This window comes from Centrocercus urophasianus, unplaced genomic scaffold (genome assembly GCF_019232065.1).
Source record: "Centrocercus urophasianus isolate 14NV4802_14NV808 unplaced genomic scaffold, USGS_Curo_1.0 seq_31, whole genome shotgun sequence".
NCBI classification, from domain to species: Eukaryota; Metazoa; Chordata; class Aves; order Galliformes; family Phasianidae; genus Centrocercus; species Centrocercus urophasianus.
In genome coordinates, this window is record NW_024884878.1 from 2,215,735 (window position 1) to 2,239,358 (window position 23,624).

General features: G+C 38.1%; 1 protein-coding gene across 1 annotated transcript in view; it reads left to right on the forward strand.

Moving 5' to 3' along the window:
• Positions 1-23,624, forward strand: part of PRDM6 (PR/SET domain 6) — a 70,545-nt gene that overhangs the window by 27,326 nt on the left and 19,595 nt on the right. The window contains exons 3-4 of the mRNA XM_042829494.1: positions 18,966-19,093; positions 22,585-22,709. Of these exons, the coding sequence (XP_042685428.1) occupies positions 18,966-19,093; positions 22,585-22,709 (253 nt within the window). The remainder of the gene's footprint in view (positions 1-18,965; positions 19,094-22,584; positions 22,710-23,624) is intronic.

Genomic DNA, 23,624 nt, shown 5'->3' on the forward strand with positions numbered 1-23,624 from the left:
CCCTTCCCTTCCCTTCCCTTCCCTTCCCTTCCCCATTCCCTTCCCCTTCCCTTCCCCATTCCCTTCTTGCAGTGCAAGTTATACCCCTATAAACTCAAACTGGAATTACAGACAAATGTCACCTTTGCATTACATTTTCCAGATTTTCCAAGTTTGTCAGGCTGAATGCTCTTTGGACAACGTTTCTGACAGTTTAATTAATTATAATGGAAATATAACAAAATGCTCATGCCTCTAACTGTATTCTTTGGCAAGTATTGCACTTTATGAAGAACTTCATAACTCTAAAAAGGAAAAAAAAAGCCAATATATTAGTTTGGCTTTTTCATTTTTATTAATGGTCTTTGTTATGTGCTTCCTTATGTGGGAAGCAGACTTTCAGACAAGAAAAATGAAAACAAGAACAAAATAAAAGTCTCTTTCAACATCATGCTAAAGGGCTCAGCTCTCAAGAGCATTGTGAATGGATTAGCTCCCATTCAGTGAGTCTGTTTAGAAATAAAGAGGAATGGTTTAGAGTTTAATCAGTGGGTATAGGGACTGGTTATAGGTCAGGATTTGGAGGGGGGAGGAGGAGGATGGCATAAACAGAGAAAACAGCCAAGTAACCAACTTGTAAGAGCAGTTGCTTCCACCAGAGGCAATTTGTCCAAGGCTCCCTGGTGGTCTGTAGGACCTTGCTAAACGTTCTACAGATTACTTGGAGAACTGAGTTCAAAGCAGTCTCCCTAGGTGGTACGTTTGTGAGCTGCATTTCAGCAGCATTGTGACAGATGCTTTCCTTACGCAAGACAGGACCTGCACCATGCTTTGCACTGGCATTCCATGAAGATTTCCACATATCCAGTGAAGGATGGCTGTGTGCTCATTGAGCACTTGCATGCTAATGCAGGCATTTAGCCTGCCCATGAAGTCTTACCGTAGCGGAAAGCAAGTATCAGTGTTGGACATGGATACAGCTTGCCTCAGCAGCCTGTGACCTGGCCTTCCTTGTAGCTGGTTGCAGCGCCTGGATAATAATGCTGTGTTAAGAGTCACTAGATGACACTATTACATAGTTTCATGCAATCTTAGTGTCTTTGAAGTTATGTGGTACAGTCTTCAGTGTTAAAGTTTCTGATAGCTTACACTGCAGTGAGTACCAGGAATATTTTCCCTCTTTCTGGTTAGGTTTTGCTGGAGAAATGGAGTTGATCCTTGACTACAGACAAAACTGAATTTCACATCATTCTTATTCCTATTTTGCTCGTCCAGTCATCATAATCTAATGATAGAAGGTGTTTATACAGTCTTCCCCCACCCACCCCCAAAAGCATGAGATTGCAACCAGTACTATGAAAATGACTGATGTTTTGAGCTCTAAACAGCAAGCTTTATCCAGGCTGTGGCATCTTGCATGCCATCATCCCCCTCTCTCAGTCACTAATATGTGATACTGATAAGTATCTAGTCTAAGTTGGTTAGCTTTGCTTGTGGAGCACTGCCTGCTGAAGGAACTTGTTTCTCTTCGTTTTCTCAGTGGAGACAAATGACACTGGGTTACTTAACCGTAGCTGGTAAATGTTATGGTAAATGCACCTTTAACTCACTAAAAACTGAATTTACACTTGATGTGAGCATAGGAAATTATCAGCTAGCCTTAATGTCAATTCACCTTTAAGGGTTTGTTACGTTGTAGCCAAAGATGCCCCTTCAGCTTCCAGCAGATAGAAATTATCTAGCTTCAATCAAGGCACGTTTTTCAGCTCCATACGTTATGTAATTCCAGCAATACTGAGTTTGCCTTTGGATGTAAAACTCACATTAAAGGCTTGGTAATTAGCCTTTAGTACACACATGCTTAGGTTTACCCTGTTGTTAGTGGCTTGGATAACTAATTTACACCTAGAGAAAAAATCTGTCTGCATCAGTCACTTCAGCTGCAGTGCAGAGATGCACTAAGTCAGTGAAATTTAAAATTCTTTATTATACTTGATGCATATAAAGGCAAAATTGCATTGATATCCTCTCCCATGCAATGCACCTGATTTGTCTACTAAAGCAAAAACTATTTAATTTAAGCACTATTTTCCAGGCACAGAGCCACCAATATTTTCATTGCAGAACATTTGTTCCCAATTGTAGCCATCAGAAGGTCAGAAAAAGTTCAAAATTGCATGATGGGGTTTAGCTACTTGTTTGGAAAAATAATCTGGTCATTTCCATAACCTGTTATAGTAAATTGTTTTGGTTGTATGATGTAGGATTTTCATATTAATTCCATATTTTACATGTATTTATAAAACAGTTGAGCTTTGACTATTACATCTCAGATCCATACAGTTTTATAATTGAGACATTTGCAAATTTACAGTTAAAATCTTTTCATCTGAGACTAAATATAAATGCATTTTAAAAGAAAAACTTCAGATAATTGCATTGTGATGGATCTTTTGAATCTTGTTCATTTCTTCTCTCAAAGATATTAAATCAATACAAATTTCAAGACTGACTGTATGCAATATATGAATGAAGTGTGTGATGAAACCAGATTTTTTTTCTCATCTGTGTGCACATAATACAAATCTGTGCCATTAAAATTGACAGAGCATTTGGGCAGAATTGCAGTGTTATGTAATATTCTACCTCAGATGTAAAGTAAGGTTGCCTTTAAAGTAGTGTCTTCTACTTATTTCCATGGAAACTGCAACAGGTACAAGGAGCACAGTAACACTGTCTGATAGAACAAAATTCTCAGCAACAAAACAGCATTTTTCAGCATAGTCACTGCCATCTGTTGCTTTCGAGCATTTTTAGAGGGCTCACAGAGAAAGTATGTCACAAAAACAGTATTTTCATTTTATGGATATAGAATGTATAAAGAAATGAAATGTGTAATTGCCAATGATTTAACAATAGTACTTAGCATTGATTTAATCCATTTAATTGCCATTCTTAGAGGACAGTAATCCCTCCTTAATTTTCACTTAGTTTGAAGTAATAGATATGTAAGACAAAGTTAAATCTGAAATGTGGAAAAAGTAGCAAAAGTAAGTGGCAAGAGGAAATGTCATTTTCTTCTTTCAGGACTGCCAGACATTCTGTATAATACAGGATATCCTGTATATATAGTGAAGTCAAATACAAAAAGCATACGGGGCACACACTCTTCTGTATTGTCATGGCAATTATGCTTTTCCAAATACCCAGCAGCTTGAATTTCCAGAGGTTCAAAAAAATGGCAGCAGCATCTGAACCTATTGCATGCACAATCAGTCCAGCACGTGATGTTCGTTGAGCCTGTGCAAACTGTGCAACAAGAGCTTTTTGTCCAGCAGTGTTCCAGACTGTGCTCTCTTAGGATTTCATTTTCCATGGCATGACTTCTGAAAGTAGTTAGGTGGAGTTGGGATGCTGTGGAGGAGGTTGTTGAAGACACCAATGAGTATCAGTGGGGATCAGCAAAGGTCACTCTCCCAATCAATATAGGAGCATAGAGCAAAAGTTACAGTTTTACTTGTTTGCTTGGTTAGTTGTTTTGTTTGTTTTTGTTTTTGTGGGCCTTCATCATTAGTGTCACACTATTCTCTATTTTCACATCACAAAGTCAGGTATCTCGGGATGCCATTCGTCCTCTTTGATAGACTGCCTGGCATTTTGCTCTTTCATGTGCTGAACTTCTAGTGGTATCAGTTGAAGTGCAATGTGTGAAATAAGTGAAAAATATTTAGATATTTATGTTATACACTGGAATTATTGTAGACATGGAGATTATCACAGCAGTGAAAGCTTTGGTGACAAAGGACACACGCCCTTCCTAAAACTAAGCTTTGTTAGTTGTGCTTACAGAACAATGAGCCTTTAAATTATGGAATGCTCCTGAATGTACCTCATTATTAAGCCTCTGGTAAGTGTCTTTTACTCTCAGTCAGTTTGTTTATCCATCCTTGATTCAAAGGAGTTGCTCAATTTTCTAGTAAGTATAATATATTCCCTATCCAGATACCACATGGGATTACAAGACAATTTACTTATCTGGACAAAACAAATGTCTTTCCTTTGAAGCCTGGAGTAACTCACATCCTTCTCTGCTCTCTACTGGAGAAAGAAAAGTCTTTGAGAAAGAGAAGCAAAATCTGTCACAGTGAAATACTGTTGTATTCTGTTGGACGATCCTCAGTATTTCTTGACAGGATGAGTCAGCAGAGGGTAGAATCATGGTGCATTAACCTTTCCTGTCTCACTCTTCCCATACTCCCAGGTTCTTGGAGAGTTTTTAGACAAATTTGAGCCAGCAAAGATGATGGTCCTGGAACTGCAGCAGCTGTTTGAGCTGTCTCAGTACACTGCCTTATCTAAAGTTGGCCGTGACTCTAAACTATCAGTGACTCCTTAATGCTGAAGTACTTTTTTTTTTGTCTTCTCCTCTCACCTTTTACTTTGATTTTTGGCTGAAAATTTTGGCCTCTTTAAATTGCTGTTGTTAGGTGGGGTGAGTTCAAGACACAAAGCAACCAAGGGGGTTCGGTTTAGGAATGTGTTGTGAAAAACTATAAAATAGGAAATTTATGTTATCCACAATATATTGGAGGTCAGTTTGCCCTCAAAACATAATGTCTGACAATTGTGCTTTCTTAGTGTGGGTTAGAAAAAGAATATAGTGGACTAAGAAAAACATCATAATTTAAGAAGTGACACATTTCAACAAAGACATAAAACTGTAGGCAGTACAGAAAAGAAGCAAAACCTTAGGAAACCATTACTTCATTAGGACAAATATTTTATGTATTTTAAAAGATTACTTATTAAAAAGGGTGAACTGTAGGACATTCATGTCTGCATGAAATCATAAATCTGCCTTTGGAGAACAAGAAGTTCTTCTTTCTATGGATAAATTAATTTTTATTACAGCTTCATCAAATTCTTTTAAAGCAGTTAATCTGAGTACATGTATAAGAGTCGATAGACAGTTATTTCCTTAATCTTTCATTTTTAAGTGTAGTGGTCGAGCCAGTTAGGAAAGTCAGCACTATCCAGTAGTCTGCTGTGAAGCATTAAGAGAACTGAAGAAGGGCTCATTTGCCTACTGCTAGCAACACCAGTTCATTTTAACAAATAACTGGCATAGAACATGAGGGTTTACTTTCTCATTGTCCACATTGCTTAGCTTCCATAGCCCCTTCTTCAGTATGCCTTCCAGCAGAAAGGCAGCTGGCAAAGAAGGGGTTTATTTTTGACCTGTTTGACAGAGATTCAGGGCTCATTTTCTCTGTGACTGTAACTGGTGGAGATTTGTGCCCCGCAGGGAAATCCAAGGCTTCTCTCTTCTGCCAAGGGAATGAGGGACCATTCCTACTTAGCTCTGGAAAACTGCAAAATTGCACTCCCTATTAATCTCTTCGTATTTAAGGAGAGAATTTTTGTGATTATGCATGAGGGAGAAAGAGAGAGGCAAGAGGGGAGTGGGGAAAGGTTACGCTTTCATCACATTTTCTGGGTCTCCCAATTCATTTAGTCTTATCTGTGTCTTGTAGATTGCAAGCTCTTAGGTGCCACGACTGTTTTTATGTATGCCTTTAATGGCCTATCACTGCTGTACAGCAGATAACTAGTTACAAATTGTTGAGGTTTTCCAAGGAAACAATTTTTTTTCCCTAGAGAATGCTGAGAAACTAAAACTGTTTGCATAAAAATGTCAGTTTCAGGAAAACTCTCAATGAATAAAACTTTGGGGAAAATGGTTCAAAATCATCTAAACATGCTGTTCTTACGTTTTCTAAACAGAAAGTTCATTTTTCCATTCAGAACTACTTTCATTTTTAAAGTTCAGTAAGCTTGTAATGAAACATTTTCTTTCAGTTTATAAAATCTTGAAATCATCCAGATGAATTTTTTTTTTTTTTTCCAAAATAGCTTGCTCCAGAGCATTTTGTTATTATTATTAGTTTACAAATATTGTGGGGGTTTGGCTGTACCCAGTAAAATCATTCCGCACTCAGCTCTGCCACATGCTGACTAATTTCCCCATTGTGTTAAACTTTGGGGACGGTTGGAAAATAATTTTTAAAAGAGCTAGTTTGTTTTACTTTGCTTTTTAGAATTTATACTTGGGGAAGAAATACAGCTCATTTTACATGCCTTAAATTTCACCGTGCATTACAATCGCTGCTTCTATTGATCTTTAATTCACACATCTGCTTTGTGTTCCTTTGTGTAGAAGCTGACCTTTACGGCCAGTGCACTTGCAGATCAAACTCCCATTCCTGAAGTTTATGAGCACCCTCTGTGCCAGTCCACATAAGCACTCCCAAAATTTTCAGTTAAATGTTTGGTACCTAAGATTATTTTGGCATGTAGAGTGGAGCTGAGAAAGGCTGGAAGGAAGAATGAAGCTGCCTGGTGTTAAAGATGGACATCCAAAAAGGAAAAATGCAGAATGGTTGAAACAGGAGCCTTTGCAGTCAGTCCTCTGTTTCATAGCATTTTTCTGCTGTCTTGATAAAATGAGGGACAGAAAAAAGGAACGTGATGAGACTGTAGAGCAAGTAAAGAGAGTTGTGCATGACATCAAGAAGGCATAGAACTGATGGTAAGAAAAATGTTTCTTAATTTAATTAGAAATAAGGATGGAGAAGAACCGTAATAGCATAAGCAGCATTCTTGTAACAGAGTGCTGTACAGTCCTGGAACTGCATCACACATAAATCTAACAGTAGGTAATTACAGAAAACATTTGTATATTATACACAGGTTGGCAGAATGGCAGGATGTGATTAGTTCTGAAAAGATGTAACTTGCCTCCTGCTGAACTGCCAACACTGTTTCTGTCAGCATCTGTGTATCTCTTGGACATCTCTCATCCCAGTACGGACCTTCTTAGGTACGAGACTGAAGCCCTGCAGGACGTATTTTAGCTCTACTAGCAGAGGGCATCTCATGATACTGTGCTTGTATGGGATGCTTTAATACGTATTTATTCCTAAATCTGTATAATCCTACAGTTGCAAAAACTGAGCTCATTGATTATATGTAGGGTAAATGAAGAGCAGGCTGCAGCATTACTGCTTGTTTCTAGATCAAGTCTGTCTGGGCTATATAGATGCATGAAACTAGAATGTGCACAGCTAAAAGGGAAAATGCTTCATTTTTACTACTGTCCAAGTAATTTTCCAAAATACATGCTTCCACTCTCATCTATTGAGATTTCGGGTTGGATTTTAATTTTCACAGAGTAAAGATTCATGAGCACATAAGCAATTACTCAGATTTGCTGGTCACAGTCTGGGATTAATTGCAAAACACAGGTTTGCAACAATGAGCTTGCCAGAATCTATCAAATATTGATCCCTTTCCATGTCAGCAAATATGGAAGTGAAAAGGATGAAGGAAAGCTTCAGTTGAAGAGTGGTTGGAACCTGTTGTGTTTCGCTCACTTCAGCAGAGAGGCAAAACACTGCAGTGATGAGTCTGCCCTTTATTTACAGTATACACGATTTGTAACAGTGGTTTTTATAACTCTAAAAATTACACTTAATAAATATGAGAAGATACAGGTTTTCTTGATTGCTTAAACCTAAATGTTTATTCAAGCTTTCATGAAAAGTTTCTCTAAATTTAAACAGAGTGAGGGCTGCTTGAACGGATGCCATTTTTCTTGATGTGGACTCACTACACATGAAACAAGTCTTAATAACATTCACACTCCCTTCACTGGTAAAGTACTCTTCAGAGGCTTTGCTGCATGGTTTGCCTGCTGCAATCAGAATGAAACTCAAGTTGACTTTTTGTAGTTCAATTATATTTGAGTGTTATTGTCCTTCATTACATGTAATAACATGATTTCTGGCTTTAATTAAAAAGAATCAGAAGAAACGTGTGTAAATATTGCTGCGGTAGTTCAGAGCAATGAGGTATTACTGGTATTTTTCCTTCTGGTGTTGATGTTATGTAAAGTTGGAGACACTAACACATTGTGGATATTGTTGCTGAGCAGGAGAAGGGAAAAAGATAGGCTTGAAACACAGCCTGTGAGATGGCACAGGGCCAACGTGCTGAAAAATGGCAAACGTCACATTTAACAGCTGGACGCAGAAATATTTCTCTTTAATTTGGAAGGAGAAAATTTTTTTCACAGCAGGGCACTCTCAGAAGAGTACAACATCAAAGAGGGTGGGTCTCCCCAGTCAAACATCATCTGGCTTCAGTGATGGAGCAAAATGAATGAACTGTCAGGACTTTTTTCCAGTGTGTATGTTTTTGCCAAGTGAAAAGTAAAAGGTTCAGTGGCTTGTTCTGATCGCAGACCAAATCCTGATAATGGAAAGCTGATTCCTTAAAGTCTTCCTCTGATCAGCTGACAGGCAACGTCTGAAGAAGACCCCAGATTGATTGATGGTCCACTTTGTATTGATGGCCCCTGCCACCCTTAGAGATAAGTGAGATATGCCAAATACTTAACAGCTCTGGAGGGCTCCTGTGATTGTGACTCAAGCAATGTTCTAATCTAATGTTATAATCCTCACAGAAACAAACTATCTTCCAAAGAAAATTAGCATGAGACTTAACAACACCAGGCCTGCACTCCCGCAAGGAAAAAATCGTTTCTGTTCATCGACGTCTGCGTGCAAGAAATACCGGCACTCATCTTCAGTGCACCTTTTCATCTGCTTTCTGACCCTGACTCCAGCCCTCCAGTAGCTGCACTCTAAGCATTGCCATACTGCTTTTCTGAGAACCTTACCATCTCACAAATTTGTAGAAATAATACGGCACAGACATTTTTTTAACATGAAAACATGGCAACACAGTTTGTGCAGCCATTACTCATTTGTTTTATGAGGAATCTCAAGCTTAGTTTATCATATACTTTATTACTTGACCTTTTAATCATCATCTGGGGAACTTAGCATTCCAGACATTCCAAAATATTCTAAACTAAAAATATCAGTGCGCCTCATTATTTAGAACTCACAAAGGAGTTAAGTATATTTCCTAAAATATGTCATTTTTACTGAAATTCCTCATTTATGGGGAGATCTTGAAAACAAGACATTTATAAAAGAACAGAAAGAACTGCCTATGGAGTCTCTACTGTACCAGTGGGTAGATGTTCTGCTGAGATAGATGTTCTGCATTTCCAGCATAAAGACAGCCTCTACCCATATTTGCTTAGAATATCAGAGTGGAGGTAAACAATTGGTGCACAACAAATGCTATCAACATCCCAGCTGGAGGATCAAGAAACAGTTTAAGTACTTGCTGTAAGACATATGGGAAACATTTTTCAGAGCAGGAGCTGAACTCAGACATCATCTATGGAGTAATTCCAGTATCTGAGCAGAGGTTTTTAATGCCATTCTAGGCCCTGGAAAGCATCTAAGACATCCGCATAGGAGTGACAGGTAGGGTACAGATCTAAAGGAGACCTGCCTGCCTTCTGGATCAGTTGTTCAGAGCTGTCAGAAACAACAGTGAAAACTGATGTTTAGACCCCTGAATTTAACTCTTTCACCCCAGTCCTGAGCCATACATGCCTCAGTGGGTCAGTTATGCTAGGCTCTTGTCACAGCAGAGTAATACTTGGCATGTTCCCTGAAAGTGAGGTTACTGGAAGAAAGCTTTAATTTCAGAGGGAAAGGTTGATTTTTTTGTTTGTTTTTATTTTTTTCCCTCATATTTTACAAGTAACTTGTTTTTCCTAGTTTGGTTTTACTACAGGACTGAGAGTATCTCTTGGAGCTGTGTCATTGAGAAGCTATTTATATATGTAAGCCCATCCTTAAAGAGCCTCTGAGAACTTTAAAACATCCTAAAGGTAAAGAAAGGAATGGCTATCTCCAAGTGCCCCAGAGTACTTTGTTTGTACTTCTGCACAAATAAAATCCTTAATCTAGCCTGCTTAATAGTGTTAAATGACACATGTTCTATGTGTGATACTTCAGTATGTCTAAAAATATCCCTATGAGCACTGAAACTGGAATTGATAAATCTAAAATCCTGCTTGGAAAAGCTAATTTTCACACAGACACATCTTCATGCACAAAGCTATGAAAATGCAGCCTGAGAGCATGTTTTCAAAGTGTAGTCAGCAGAAGTTGCAAAGGCTCCTGTGCTATCAGCTTTCTCTTGGTCAGAAGCAAGCTAAGCCCTGAGTCAAAATGGAGCAAGTGATCTTCCTCACTCTCCCTCCATCTTCCTAATTTCCAATGTCTTTTGATTCAGAGTGTTTTTTTTTTAAGGTCACTGAGCTATCAGTTAGTCAGCTTCAGAGCAGAGTGTATCTACTCACCTGTTTCAGCCTGAAAACTCAAAATACTGATGAACTTGAAGCTGAGTGATGAGATTTGCCAAAACTTGGTTTTGTGCATCCTGGACTTAGATGCTGTCCACTGTCACATTATGTCCCTGGTGGCTATTTTGACCTTTAATTCTTTGCCCATCTGGATAGGTTTATTTACTGTAGGGAAGTAGGCTGAAAGAGCATCTCAACTGAATGAGAGAGGACCCTCCTGGAGCTTTGGGTTGCTTGCAGAAGAATCAAAAGTTATGAAACAAGCACTTTTTAATTTTACTTAGTAATGTTCAGAGGCTTTGATAGGCAGCAGGAAGCTGCCTAACTTGTCACTAACTTGCAAAGGAACCAGTTGTGTTTTCAGGGACACTGGGGAAACAAAGATCATCCACAGTAACTTTTTTGATTGTCTGGTTCAGAAAGTGATCTTAGGAATGTTATTATTGAGTAAGATTTCAGGTAAGAGAATGTTCAGCATCAGGCCCTTTTAATCTCCTTGTAAAAACTTCTCTGCATGTTGGAATATGCACCTACAGCTGACTGGTGTAAGATTCTTTTGTTTTTGTTGCTTCTCTGCTTTTAAAGAACCAATTTTTTTTAGTTGTCCCCTCCTCTCCCCCCTTTTTTTTAACACGGATCTCTGCACGTTTAGGCTGGATTGTCAATACTTTTTCTTTTCATGTTCTATGCCTGATGGAAATGGGACTGCAGAGAAGTCTATTGCCCCCTCCCCCCCCCCATGTTCTCCTGCTACCATTGCTCTGCTACCAAGCAATCTGTCAGCTCACTGTGATCCGTACCTGGAGTGCCTCTGCTTTTTCAGTCATATATTGGAGCTGTCATGTGGAAAAGCAGACTTTGCGTGTTATGTTAGTAGGTACACCAGGGGCATTCCCTCTTTTCAATTTATTTTGCATGGGTATGTAACTCTAAAACTTATCCATTTCTCTCTGTGCTCTCCTTTCTCCTATCCTGCTAAGTCACTACTGCCTTTGACAAAGCTCAAAGTGATCGAGAAACATTTAGATGTTGTACTCAGGGACATGGTTTTGTGGGGAAGTATTGGAGGTAGATGAATGGTTGGACTAGATGATCGTGGAGGTCTTTTCCAACCTTGGTGATTCTACATCCAGCTTCACATGTACATCTTCTGTTCGATGTCCACCCCTTTTTGTCCTGTTGATAGATACTGCTGGTGTGCATTGTGTGTTATGCTTCCCTGTTCCAGGGCCAACATGGATTAGAGTTAAAAAAATTGTTGAGGCTTTACTTAGAAAAACAATTCAATCAAGTTGGCATAATCAGCAGTGCATTGCTCTCATGGCACATTCTGGAATAATGCCCCAGTCCTCCAACCGCTTACACAGATGCTTGATTTTATGCACGAGCAGTCCCATTGAGATCAATGGGACTACAACATGTGCATAAGTGTTTGCTGGACTGGGGTCTAAGTGTGAGATGAAGCCTTTCACCTAGCGCAGACAGTTCAAAACAATGTTTATAGTTTCATATGCTATAATCCTTTGAGAAACATTAAATCTAAATAGCTTTTAATATTTGTTGGCAAGTATTCTCTTTTATAAAATTTGCTAGATGATGCCGGCTAGATTGGCTGCCAGGCTCCATTTCTGTGTGTTTTCACGGAGAAGTTGCAGCTCAGGGAGTGTATTGCAATGCCAGCAAATGCTGGACAACATTTTACTACGGTTGTGACTCCTGATGTTTCTTCCTTATTCTCTTACTTCAGATGTCTATTCTGTTTGCAGTTTATCCCAGTTCAGAATGCTTCACTTTAGTTAAAAGCATTGGGAAATGGACACTGTTTCGTGTGTAACATAAAATTTTCAAAAGCAAAACCGTTGTTTAAATGAAATTCAACATTTTTCTAAATGGCAACAAAATATTTGCAGGTTATTTAAAAAGCTGAAGCACTTCAAGGTCAATAATCAGTTATGGGCATATTTATTTCACACACATATATAATCTGTAGTAACTAACTTTCAATAACTACATAATGATACGCTGTTCTTATTTCATCGTAAGCCAAGAAGCTTAGATGTTATCCATATCACAGATACACATATATATACGTATGTATTTATATAAATCTGCCCATAAAGAATCTGAAGGCATATTTTAAGTGTCAAAACAAATCAGTTAGACTTATCAAGCAAGGGAGAATATGAGAAGCTTTTACAGCTAATGCCTTTCCACAATAACATCTGTACAGATAAAAGGGAACCTGTCCAAACGTTTCCACTTATAGTAAAATGAGATTGCTGACATGTGTACTACCATTTCTTCGTACCAGTTTTATGTGTGTAGTTCACTGCTACAGATTCAATAATATTTATTAGGCATCAAAGTTAGAGTTATATGATGAGTAGACATTTCTTTATACTGTCCAAGAATAATTTGCTTGTTTATTGTACAGGTGATATAAAATACAGTATGTCATTTACAAAGTACTGCAGTCTTTGAGATAGGCTCTTCATAAAGGATGTGATTATATGATGTTATTATTATCTATCAACATCAGTGTTTCTTTTTGGTTGGGCTGTGCTTGGAGAATTTTCCATGCATTACCAGTTGCTTCTGTTTTTCATTATATTTCTTATTTTCTTTTATACAGAGAGACTAAGAGTTGTTCTTAGAACGTTTGCTAAATGGCCTGACCAGGTCACCAAGCTAATGAATGAAAGGAGTAAGATGTGGCTGCAAAAGGCGTAAAGACATAGCTTTCTCATTCAGTGTGTAACAGTGAGAAGATGCTTATTCAGAAGCGCCCACCTCTAAATCAGATGCTCAGAGCATGTAAAGTCTGAAAGCATTCATTATTTAAACAGCTGTTTTAATCAAACATGAATGCAGTTGCAATTTGATTTCCTGCCTAAACCATGCTTCTTAAATGTAATCTATTCAGGAAATTTTGTTAGTTGTCTTCTGTCTTTCAGTTCTCTCAACTAAAGCTCTCATGAACTTTTCCAGTTTTTTGGATAATGAGATCCTTTGACAGTGTTGATTCCAAAGGGAGCTGGGCACTGACACACAGAATCCAACCTAAACAACTAAGTTATCAAGTCATGCATACAATCCAGTTTGTTTCCAGCTTGACATGGTTAGAAATGCTAACAAATAAATAATGTTTATGTGTCATAGTAAAGACTGGAGTCCATTGGCATTTTGCTCAACAGTCACTGCCTTAGTAAACCAAATTACTGTGCATTTGTATGTGTCAATCTCATGGCTTTTCAGAAAAGTGACTGCTGTTTTGTCTCCTTTGGAACAGAATTAACCTTCTTTGTCATTTATAAGTTGGCTGTAGAGCTCTTGCCTACCAACAATATGACTGAATGCTCTCTACCAGTCTCTTACTGAACTTTTCTTACAGCAGTACTCTATGACTGGGATGAATAAAAATGCTAGAAAGCAAACTAAAAACAAAAAAAGTCCAACCAAACAAAAAACCCCACACCAGCACTAATAAGAAGAGGAACAAAGGTAAATGGATGTAACCTTCAATGGAAACAGAAGTGGAACTAGCCCAAAAATGACCATGTAGGCAAAGAAATCGCATGCCTTAGCTTCCTATAGCTCCCCCTTTTCAAAAGTCTAAGTGACTGACGGACAGAGAAATATGGATTGAGCGATTGATCTGTTACAGGCTCTAGAGAGGAGACTGCACCAGGGTTTGGGGTGCATTGTAGAGATTGTCCTCCAGTTGGTGGTTCTGACAAATGGACATGTGGAGGGCTGCTTGTCTCCTACGAAGTGGCAGTTACATACCCACATTTATCAAAGATTGCACTTTTTCATATTTTTTAAACTTTTTTTGAATGCAGTTATTCATAGAGGATATTGCAGTATTGTTACTATCAAAAGCACAGGCTCAGAGTATTGAGTTTCACACAATGTAGACACTGTCCAGTTCTAATGTCCAGACTAGTAAAGAAATTTTCACTTTTACTGTGGTTTGTAGGTTCATACATTGTTACAGAAAGAGTAAAACTTGGATGGATGCTACCATCTCTGACATATCAGACTGTTTAATCACAACCATCTTCTCTATGTTTCCAGTAGTTTGGAGTACACCTGTGGTTTTTATCTGTTTGGCTGGTGATTTATGAAAGGGGAATTATTAACTACAGGGAACATGTTTTAGCGTGGGGTTGGACTTGATGATCAGTGATTCTGTAGTTCTGTATGTACTCAGCAGAAGTGCTCCCTTGCTGTCCTCACTCTTTCCACTGAAGTCAAAGGTAAAAGTTATTATGGGAGAAAAAGGCTAATGCTGAGTGATTGGGAAATCCTGTGATCTTATGCATTTGATGTCAGAAAGAATAGTAGTGAAGAGCAAAAAGCAGGATCCCCTGGTATTGGTAAGAATTAATTCTTGCATGTTTTCTGGTTTCTTCACATCTTTTTCAACATCTTGCAGCATTAAAAAAATAATTAAAATAGTTAATTTTAGAATACAAAACTGTATACAAAGAGAAACCCCACTTTCAGGACTGGTCTGCCTGCAAGGAAAATGAGAGGTCAATTAAGTTGTACACTAACACCTTTTTTTATCTGATTAAGTGGAAAAATAAAATGCAGGCAGAATTTCAAAAGACACAATCCTTCACCAGGCCATGGAAAGAGAACAAAGGAAAGCAAAAGATAGAGAGGAACGAACTCCAATGAACTGACCACTTCTCCTCTCCCTGTCTCTTCTGTGAAATTGTTTTAAATTGCTTCACAGCTTGGCTTTCTCTGTGGCTGAGCAATTACATCTAGGCTCTGTTATCCCAAAATTCTGTGACATCTATGCCTGCAAGTGGTGCGACAGTCTTTAGTGCTGGAATCATATTTGTCCCCATCTGTCCAAGTTAGGCAAGAAGCAACACTGCTACCTCAGTATTGATCTGCGATTTGTCAGAGCACTGTGCATTATCCATTATGCAACTTAAATCTTACATGGTCCAGCCTTGACTTGGTATGTTGCCAGTGTGACAGATGTTCCAGCGAGTGCTGTTTATTTTACCTAATAATAGCCGTTCATAGTTTTTAGACCATTAATTATGTGAGATGCTGCATGCTTTAGAAATTTTGTTACTATTGTCATTATATACTGCTATCGTCTTTGGCACTGCAAGCTTAAGTATCTACAGCTTCTAACCTATCAATAATCAATCCAATAAGTAATGAATACGAGCTGTTCACACTGAATTTATTTGTGCATGCAAATAGAAGACGAAACTGACCAGTGCCAGTGCGTTGAATCCTAACTGCTTTTTCCCCACTCTACACAGTTGGCACAGTGAAACAGCAGTGGCAACCTGTAAAAGATTTTGTAATTAGAGCATGCATCTCTGTATCTATGTTCTGAATGCTGTTAGTAATATAAAAAGAAAAGAAAAAAAAAAAAAAAGGAAAAAAAAGGGAAAAATGGTCGCTTTCTTGGAAAATGAAGCTCTTTTTTTTGTGATTCTGAAATTTTGGAATAATAGCATATTTTGCATTCTAAGTCTTTTGATATGTAACATGTTAGAAACCTATTAATAATCAGTGAGCCTACTAAGAAGTAAATTAATTAGATGAGAATTACTAAGAAAGAGCAGCAAGCATGTCACACAGGAAGGCGAGTGCAGTCTTTTTTTGTCAGACTCGTCTCTGCCTGTAGGCTGATGCACTGCTCAGACCTGGAACAGGCCATATACAAAATATCTTAATCTGTTGAAACATTTCAGGCACAGGCAAAACCAACCAACCAACTAAAAATCTCCCTGAATGCTCATAAAAAAGCAAAGTCTAGTAATTTCCTGCAGTCAGAAGGGGGGAGAGATCCAGTAAGCAGCATAGGTAGCATTTGCAGGAGTAATCAGAGAAGAAAAATGCAGTAGCTAATTTTTTTCCCCACTGTTTAGAGTAATGACTATTGTGAGATACATGTATTCACCACAGGGATTTGTGCAAAAGATATTTTATTTTGCCCTGAGACTCCTGCAATGCATTAAAAGTTATGCCAGAGTAGATCAATGCAGTGATCTAGTGAACGAGCCAAAGATTTTCAGTGAATTTGGCTCCTCACAGGATTCTACAGTGGGTTTTTTTGTTGTTGTTTTTCTTATTAGTCGCTGTGAATGTTTAAATACATATACATGTGTAATGCAGAAGCAGATGAGTGTGTCCATCCATGTGGTGTGCTATAAATTCGTGTTCAAAACTTATGCTTGCAGGCTTACTTTTCCTCTTTTATGGCAAGCCATTATTTGCTCACTCATGATGGCTTCTTCATGCACAAATGTACTGTTTGCCAGATGTAGACAAATACAAAATTACTAAGCATGGTGCATGATGGTAATATGAATATTAACCGTAGCAGTTAAGTTTTTCCAGATCTGAATTAGATATTTGTAATTGGACAGGTAGACACAATGTAGTGCTGATATTTTCCTTTCAGTGACAAGGTGTCTGCTTTGTAGCTGGATTTTCATTCCTGTAACAACAGTACTAAGAGTGCTGCAGGTCAGAGTTTATAAATAGTATTGAGCTATCTAGTTTTACTTGCAATGTCAGTAATGTCTCTTAGGAACAAAACACTGTCACTGGTGCAAGAATACTTGCAAGAATAAAGCATTTAGAAACAGTTTTCATAGGAATTTAGATGAAGCATTTGTAGCACCTTCTATCCCTTTCTTACAGCCCTTGCACTTGATTCAAGGTAACGGAAAAGGTGATAGCACCTCCCAGCCATGGAAAGCAGAGCCATGGAGTGTTTTTCTCTTTGTTATTTCTATTTTCTCCAACAGAAAACACTGGTATGCTATGGGATAATGCTGAGAGTGATGAAAAAATGATGATCTAGAACCTGGTCTAGACCCAGCAACATCTCCTGTGTCCTCCAGGTCATGGCCTGAGAGAGCTCTTTGTCTTTCTTGTTTCACAGAATTTGGAGATTGGGAAGCTATCAACTCTTTATTGGTGGAAATTGCCTTTTGCCTCATGTTAATCTATGGTAGTAAGCACCTTGTAAATGAATAGATAGTAAACACTGTGCAGAAACTTTTTGGGTAGATATTGCCAAAATGGTTGCATCCAAACACTTAATCACTGTTGTTGGTTTTTTTTTCCTTTTCATCCTCTTTGATGGCTGGTTTCCTGTATAATTTTTCAACTTCCATTACAGAATTTTATTGCTTAGCCTACTTTGCTCATATAATCAGAGCACATTAGCATATTTACATAACAATAGGTCCCTGCTGGTAATCAGCAAGCTACCATATATTTAAAAAAAATGAACCAAGTCACCAGTATTGGAGTGTTTGCCTATGGACATTCCTTCTGTTTTCCCCGATTTCGTCCCACTGCTCAGCATCTTCCTTCTCTGTAAACTTTATTTCCCTCTCTCTCATGCCGTAGCAATATATAAGTAATCTCTGAGTACTTCAGATCCCTCTTAGTCAAGAGAAAAAGCAAGGTAGATTCCTGAAATGGAAATTCTTACATGGGGAAATAAGGCTCTGGATTCAGGTTACAGTGTATGGATTTGTTCGCACCATAGAAAAATCACATTTAATATTTCAGAAATATCGAACACCTTCACATGATATCTGAGATGATGTCTCATGACACTGAAATAGAAATGCAGGATTGTTAATTTGCTTCCCCTACAGGTGTTCAATTCAGTACAATAAATATTTTTCATCTTTAATTTGCAGGTTAGTACTTTCAAGAAAACAGATCAAGTTAGGTTCATAGAATTTCAAAAGGAAAACTTCGGGGTGGATGGAATTATTAAAAAGATCTGAAGATGTGATTTGCTTTGGATAAACACCTAATTGCTCAGATGCAACTTTGAATGTTAACAGTAACAGGTTAAAAAGTTGTGAGATCCTGTGCTTAGGAGCAGCACTTCCTAGATTTCATTTTTAATGACATTAGGAGGGCAGCTGTGCACAGAATATGTATCTTCACATTTCAGCTCCTTCAGAGCAGCCTTAATCTTCGAGTTCAGAGGGAGCAACCAGTGCAGAATAAAGAGGTATTATTGCCTTTTTAAAACATTACCCTAAGTGACTCTCACATCCTTGGCAGGGCTGTCATATTTAGGGAAACTCTTATTCCCTTCGGACTGATTTGCACTGACTACTTCAAAACATTATATGTCTCCAGAGAGTTTCTAAAGGTGTCTTCAACTCTTTTTCCTTCCAGTCTCCTTTGTTTTTGTCTGATTAGTCCTATACCTCCCTTATGTGCCACGTGAGGTTACTGAAGTACGTGTGTTCTTGCTGCAACTGAGATGCAAAGGAAGGAATGCTTGTTTGGGGATTACTACTGCCCCTTGCTCAGATGTTCTAACCATTTAAATGCAGGCTTTACATCCAGATTTTCTTGTTTATCTGGCAGTTCATTATTTAAGGCCAGCCTGTCAAAATAGGTTAAATATTCTTTGGGAAACATGGTCACATCTTTGAGACACCACAAACATGTTTAATACAAAAAGATTGGCTTGATAAAAGAAACATGATAAACTTGCATCTCCTAAAATACTTTTCTGCTGTTCCATGTAGATTTCTAAAAGCATCAGTATGCAATGACAAATCTCAAGGCAATAAATTCCTGGAAAAGACACAGAGAGAAACCAGCAAAGCAGTGAAAATGATTGCTGATGATTTGTTCTAACTACTTGACCTTCTGACCTCTTCCCCAGATATATGACCAAGATGGGACACTGCAGCACTTTATTGATGGTGGAGAACCCAGTAAGTCAAGCTGGATGAGGTACATCCGATGTGCGAGGCACTGCGGGGAACAGAACTTAACAGTGGTTCAGTACAGGTAAAGCGTGTTTCAGTTTACTCAGTGCAACAAAAGAAGAAAGTTCATAGTGAAAATTCAGATTGTAAGTGTCACTCGTACTCTTACTTTTGATTGCAAAGGCAACGGTAGGGCTTTTGTGAATGTGTTCTTCCAGGGCAATAATAAAGCTGCAGAGTGTGGTGAAGATGGGTTCAACTTTGGTTGCCAAGAGCTGAGGCCATGGCAGTGCACACATCAGACTGTTGCTCCTGGGTGCCCTGTGTGTGCCAATAGCATGCTGCAGGTGAGAGGGAAGGGGTAAAGGAAAGAGCCGCTGTAGAAATTAGGTTTTTGGGGAGTCAGCCATGATGCATGTGTGCACCTAGGATTGATACTTGGTGTGCACCTGCTGGCCAAGGCTGCTCGCAGTGCTTGGGCCTGCTGTGTCACCGGTTAGAGAAGGTCACTGTGTGGAGAAAATGTACAGGATTTATTTCACATCTTACTTTACGCTCGCAAACAGACCCAGAAAACCTAGACAATGTGTTGCATAAATACATGATCTCAGTTATAAACAAAACTCTTGCCTCAGAATCAGAAGCAACTGCTTGGCCTTGTTAAACATGATAGGAAGCACATCAAAGAGCAGCCTGTGTTTGCCAGCCACAGTGTGCAATCCTGATTTTGGCTAGTTATTTTAGAGAGTGGAGTTTCTTTTCCTTAGGAGGAATCTTAAACTTATTTAAAGTATCTTTAAAATTAAAAATAAAACATACAAAAAGCAAACTAAAATTAAACATATATAAAGGTTGATTTTCCCATAGTGTTCCAATTTAACAGTGGTAAAATTTTTCAATTGCATTTTCTGCTTTTTTATTCTCTGGCCAGTTGACTAAATAACGCCGCAATTAAAAAATAACAATCCTACTTATACACTACAAGTATTTTATTATACTCCTAAATATCTGATAGTTTGAATCCTCTCAGATTTTAAATAAACACAGAAGGCAATGAATAAAGATGGCTATGATGAAAGAATGTTTTTGTAGGTATCTTGTGAACTATTTCTCAGTGTGGTGGTGTGTGTGTGCACATAAGTATATGTATAAAGATATAAAAATGTGCATATGCATGTATATATAGATGACAAACCTAAATGAAACATGAACATGAGAAAGTCATTCCACATCTGTCAGTATTAAGTGGATTTTACAACTCTCCTTTCATGGTGGAGTTTTTTACTTAGAGTTCCCTCTGTTGATCTGTTTTTGATTACTTCAGATCTTTATAAAATGAACTACAAAAACACAATTTAAAAAACTGGCATCCATCACCAGTGACTGCATCCAAGTGTAAGAAAATAGAAAAGTTGGACACTGAAAAACCAGCCTAATTTTTATTGTACATGGACGTCCTCCTCACAGAAAGTCAGCTGGTTTAAATTCATTCTGTTATGATTTGTAATATCTAAATGGAATTTTCTTCAAAGTGCTCTTGATTGATTGACCCTTAGCTGAACGTTTTGTTTTTATTTTGAGGCTGACAATAATGTTTGTTGGCATGTGTTCTGCTTCAACTGCGTTGGGACGCCATGAAGCTATCTTTATGAGTCATCCAACCACAATACTAAATACATGTCAGCAAAGGAAATATTATCCGAAAAGGGAAAAATCCCTTTGATGTACTTCAGCATGCAGAGATTTCTGCGAGTTTTGGAAGCTCTGCACGCTTGTAAGGAACGGTGTACGCTTACACTTTTTTTTTCCGGCCTACTCCGTGCCTCACAGACCACCCATTGCTCAAAAACAGTTCTGCTCTTTCAGCGGCAAAGTGTGTCATTTGGTTTTTAGCACATTCATTTGCTGGGCTGCTGTGTTTATGTTAAGGGAAGCCAAACTGAGAGATGAAATGTTACAAGGGTGAAGTACAAAGTAGACTCAATTTTTCTCAAGTTAGGAGATGCTGGTAATTTATAGCGCGGCTCCAATTTTCATTTTTATGTAACAGTGGAAAGAATTAATGAAATGTGCGGCGCTGAGCAGAAGGAGAGGGAGAAGAGGAGAGGAGGAGGAGGGAAGGAGACACAAAAGGGAGAGTTTTTGTCAGATATTCATAGAACGGCAAGAAAACCATTCTGCTTAGCTAGCAGTGCCCTCCTGAGACAGGGTGGCAGTAAGCGAGGAAAATAACAAGATAAATGAAATTTTTGCAGCTGCTAGTAAAATATTGAGAATCTGCACTTTTTTATTGATCTTTATGATCCTGTTGCCAAGAGCCACTTTGCGGTGACAAAACATGTTGACAAGTGCATATCTCACTGCCATGAAAAATGTGGTAAAGGATTCTCCTTATGTCTGCAGTGTTATACAAGGAACAAATTGCATTGCTACAGACAATTCTTTATAGAAAGTCTGAATTTAAGGCCTACCACCCTAAACACTTTTATCTTGAACTTCAGGCTAACGTTTGTAGCAATTCTTCACTGAGAAAACCAGTTGAGGCCTAACATTTTTTTTTGGTGGTTTATAGATGTTTTTCTGCCTTACATAAGCTGTTATAAAAAATGGTCATTTCTTAGTACTTTGACTGTATCATTTTGGTATGTAATCCTTCAGCCAGAGTGGAGTGTTCTTCTTGTATATATCGAATTTCCATCCATCTCATGTGAGGGTGCTTTACTGTTCTATGTGAAGCCTAGGGGAAAAGGCATTACAAACTGATAGCATTTTTATTTCATCTTGTGCCCGATTCTAATCTGACACAGCTTTAGTCCCTATGTAAATTTTTTCGCAGTAGAATTGTCACTCTGAAGCTATTTATACCAGTACAAGATCAGGATAATGCTCCAGCTTTTTATGCTACAAACTCCATTTTTTTTCTCTTTTATTTTGCCTAGGAATATCCAGTCTTCCCACAGAGTGAGGCCACAGTGTTGATGGTAACACTAATTTATACTCACGGAAGGATCATCCGTGTCTTCCTCCCACTCCATTCAGAGGAAGATTTCTGTGGCTGCATGTTCAGATTTACTCTGTTTTTGGATTTCCCTAAGCTGAAGTCTGTTTCACCTAATAATCCAAGATCTCTCTTTTTGGTGGTATATATGGCTGTTATGAAAGAACACGTTGTACCATATCAAACTTGTGCTAAAAGAACATGTATTTACTCAGATGAAAAGCATTGCCATTTATTTACTACTAAAATATGTTGACTTCAGCTTGGATAGCAAATGCAAAGCTATTTCTATGGCTTAAATCGCAGAACTGTGTGCACCCTGATCATAGTGTTGAATTTCTAAAATCACTTTGAAACAAGGTTGCAAAAATAATTTGTTAACCTATCCTACAGGTGCTGAACAAAGTCCTTCAATTATAATAGAGTCAGTTTTAAAATAATTGGTAAGAAGTTAATTTAGTTATCTGAAGAAATGTTCAGAACAATTGGTTTCTACTGTAATACTGCATATCACAAGAGTCTTCTGTTTTTAACTGAGGCCTTTTTTATTTTTCTCTCTCTTTTCTTCTGTTTAGATCAAATATATTCTACCGGGCTTGTGTAGATATCCCTCGTGGCACAGAGCTGTTGGTGTGGTACAATGACAGCTACACATCTTTCTTTGGAATCCCTCTCCAGTGCATTGCACAAGATGAAAATTGTAAGTTTGTTCTGCTTTTCTACACGCACAATCCATTTCATATCTAATCAGTTTTATTCCTTGAGTATTTTAAGGTATATTAAAACAAAATGACTATGTTTTTAGCAATGCTGATGTACACAAAATAAAAACCTTGAATCTGGTACACTTAAGTTGCTCAGCATCATGGTATGATTATCCAAATTATCTGAGGGGCTTGTGCAGATAATTGTAGATTTCTTACTGTGACTGCCCCTGCTAATTTAATAGTGTGTGAAATTGTTCTTCTTCTAAGTGATTCACCACTACTTTATTCTTCACTGATTTGTTTGACCCTCTCCATTTGTCATCGGTTCTATCACAAGAGTCTGCCTAGCCAAAATAATAAAGTGTTGCAGGTTCATCAGCCCTCTATTAGTGATCCTCTTCATTCCACAACACTGAGTATGTTGAGAAAAGATTTATTTGAGTGATTGTAGATATGAGTTTCTTCTGCTTAAAAGGTAAAAGCTCAGTACAAGTTAAGTAATCTGAAATGACAGTGAACTTCCATTCCATCTTGACCATCTCTATTTCTGATCATTCTTCTACTTCTTCTGAATACTTAATTTTTATTTCACTAGGAATCATCACACAGTTACACAGGTAGTTTGTAACACAGACCAATTGTAATCTAGTGCTGGATACCTGCATCTGTAACGGGATAAGGTGCTCCAAGCACACCCTCCAGTTTGACTGTTTTTTGTGAGGTACCTGATTAGAGGTGGCATCAAAACCTTTATTCTATTTTCACATCAATATGCATCTAAATGGTGGGAGAAACAAGTAACAGTTGCTTGGTTGGCTTTGGTCTAAAGTGACTTCATGGCTGCCCATATATAATCAATTATATGGATAATGTTTTTTTTTCTATCAAGTACTTGCATACTTAAACAA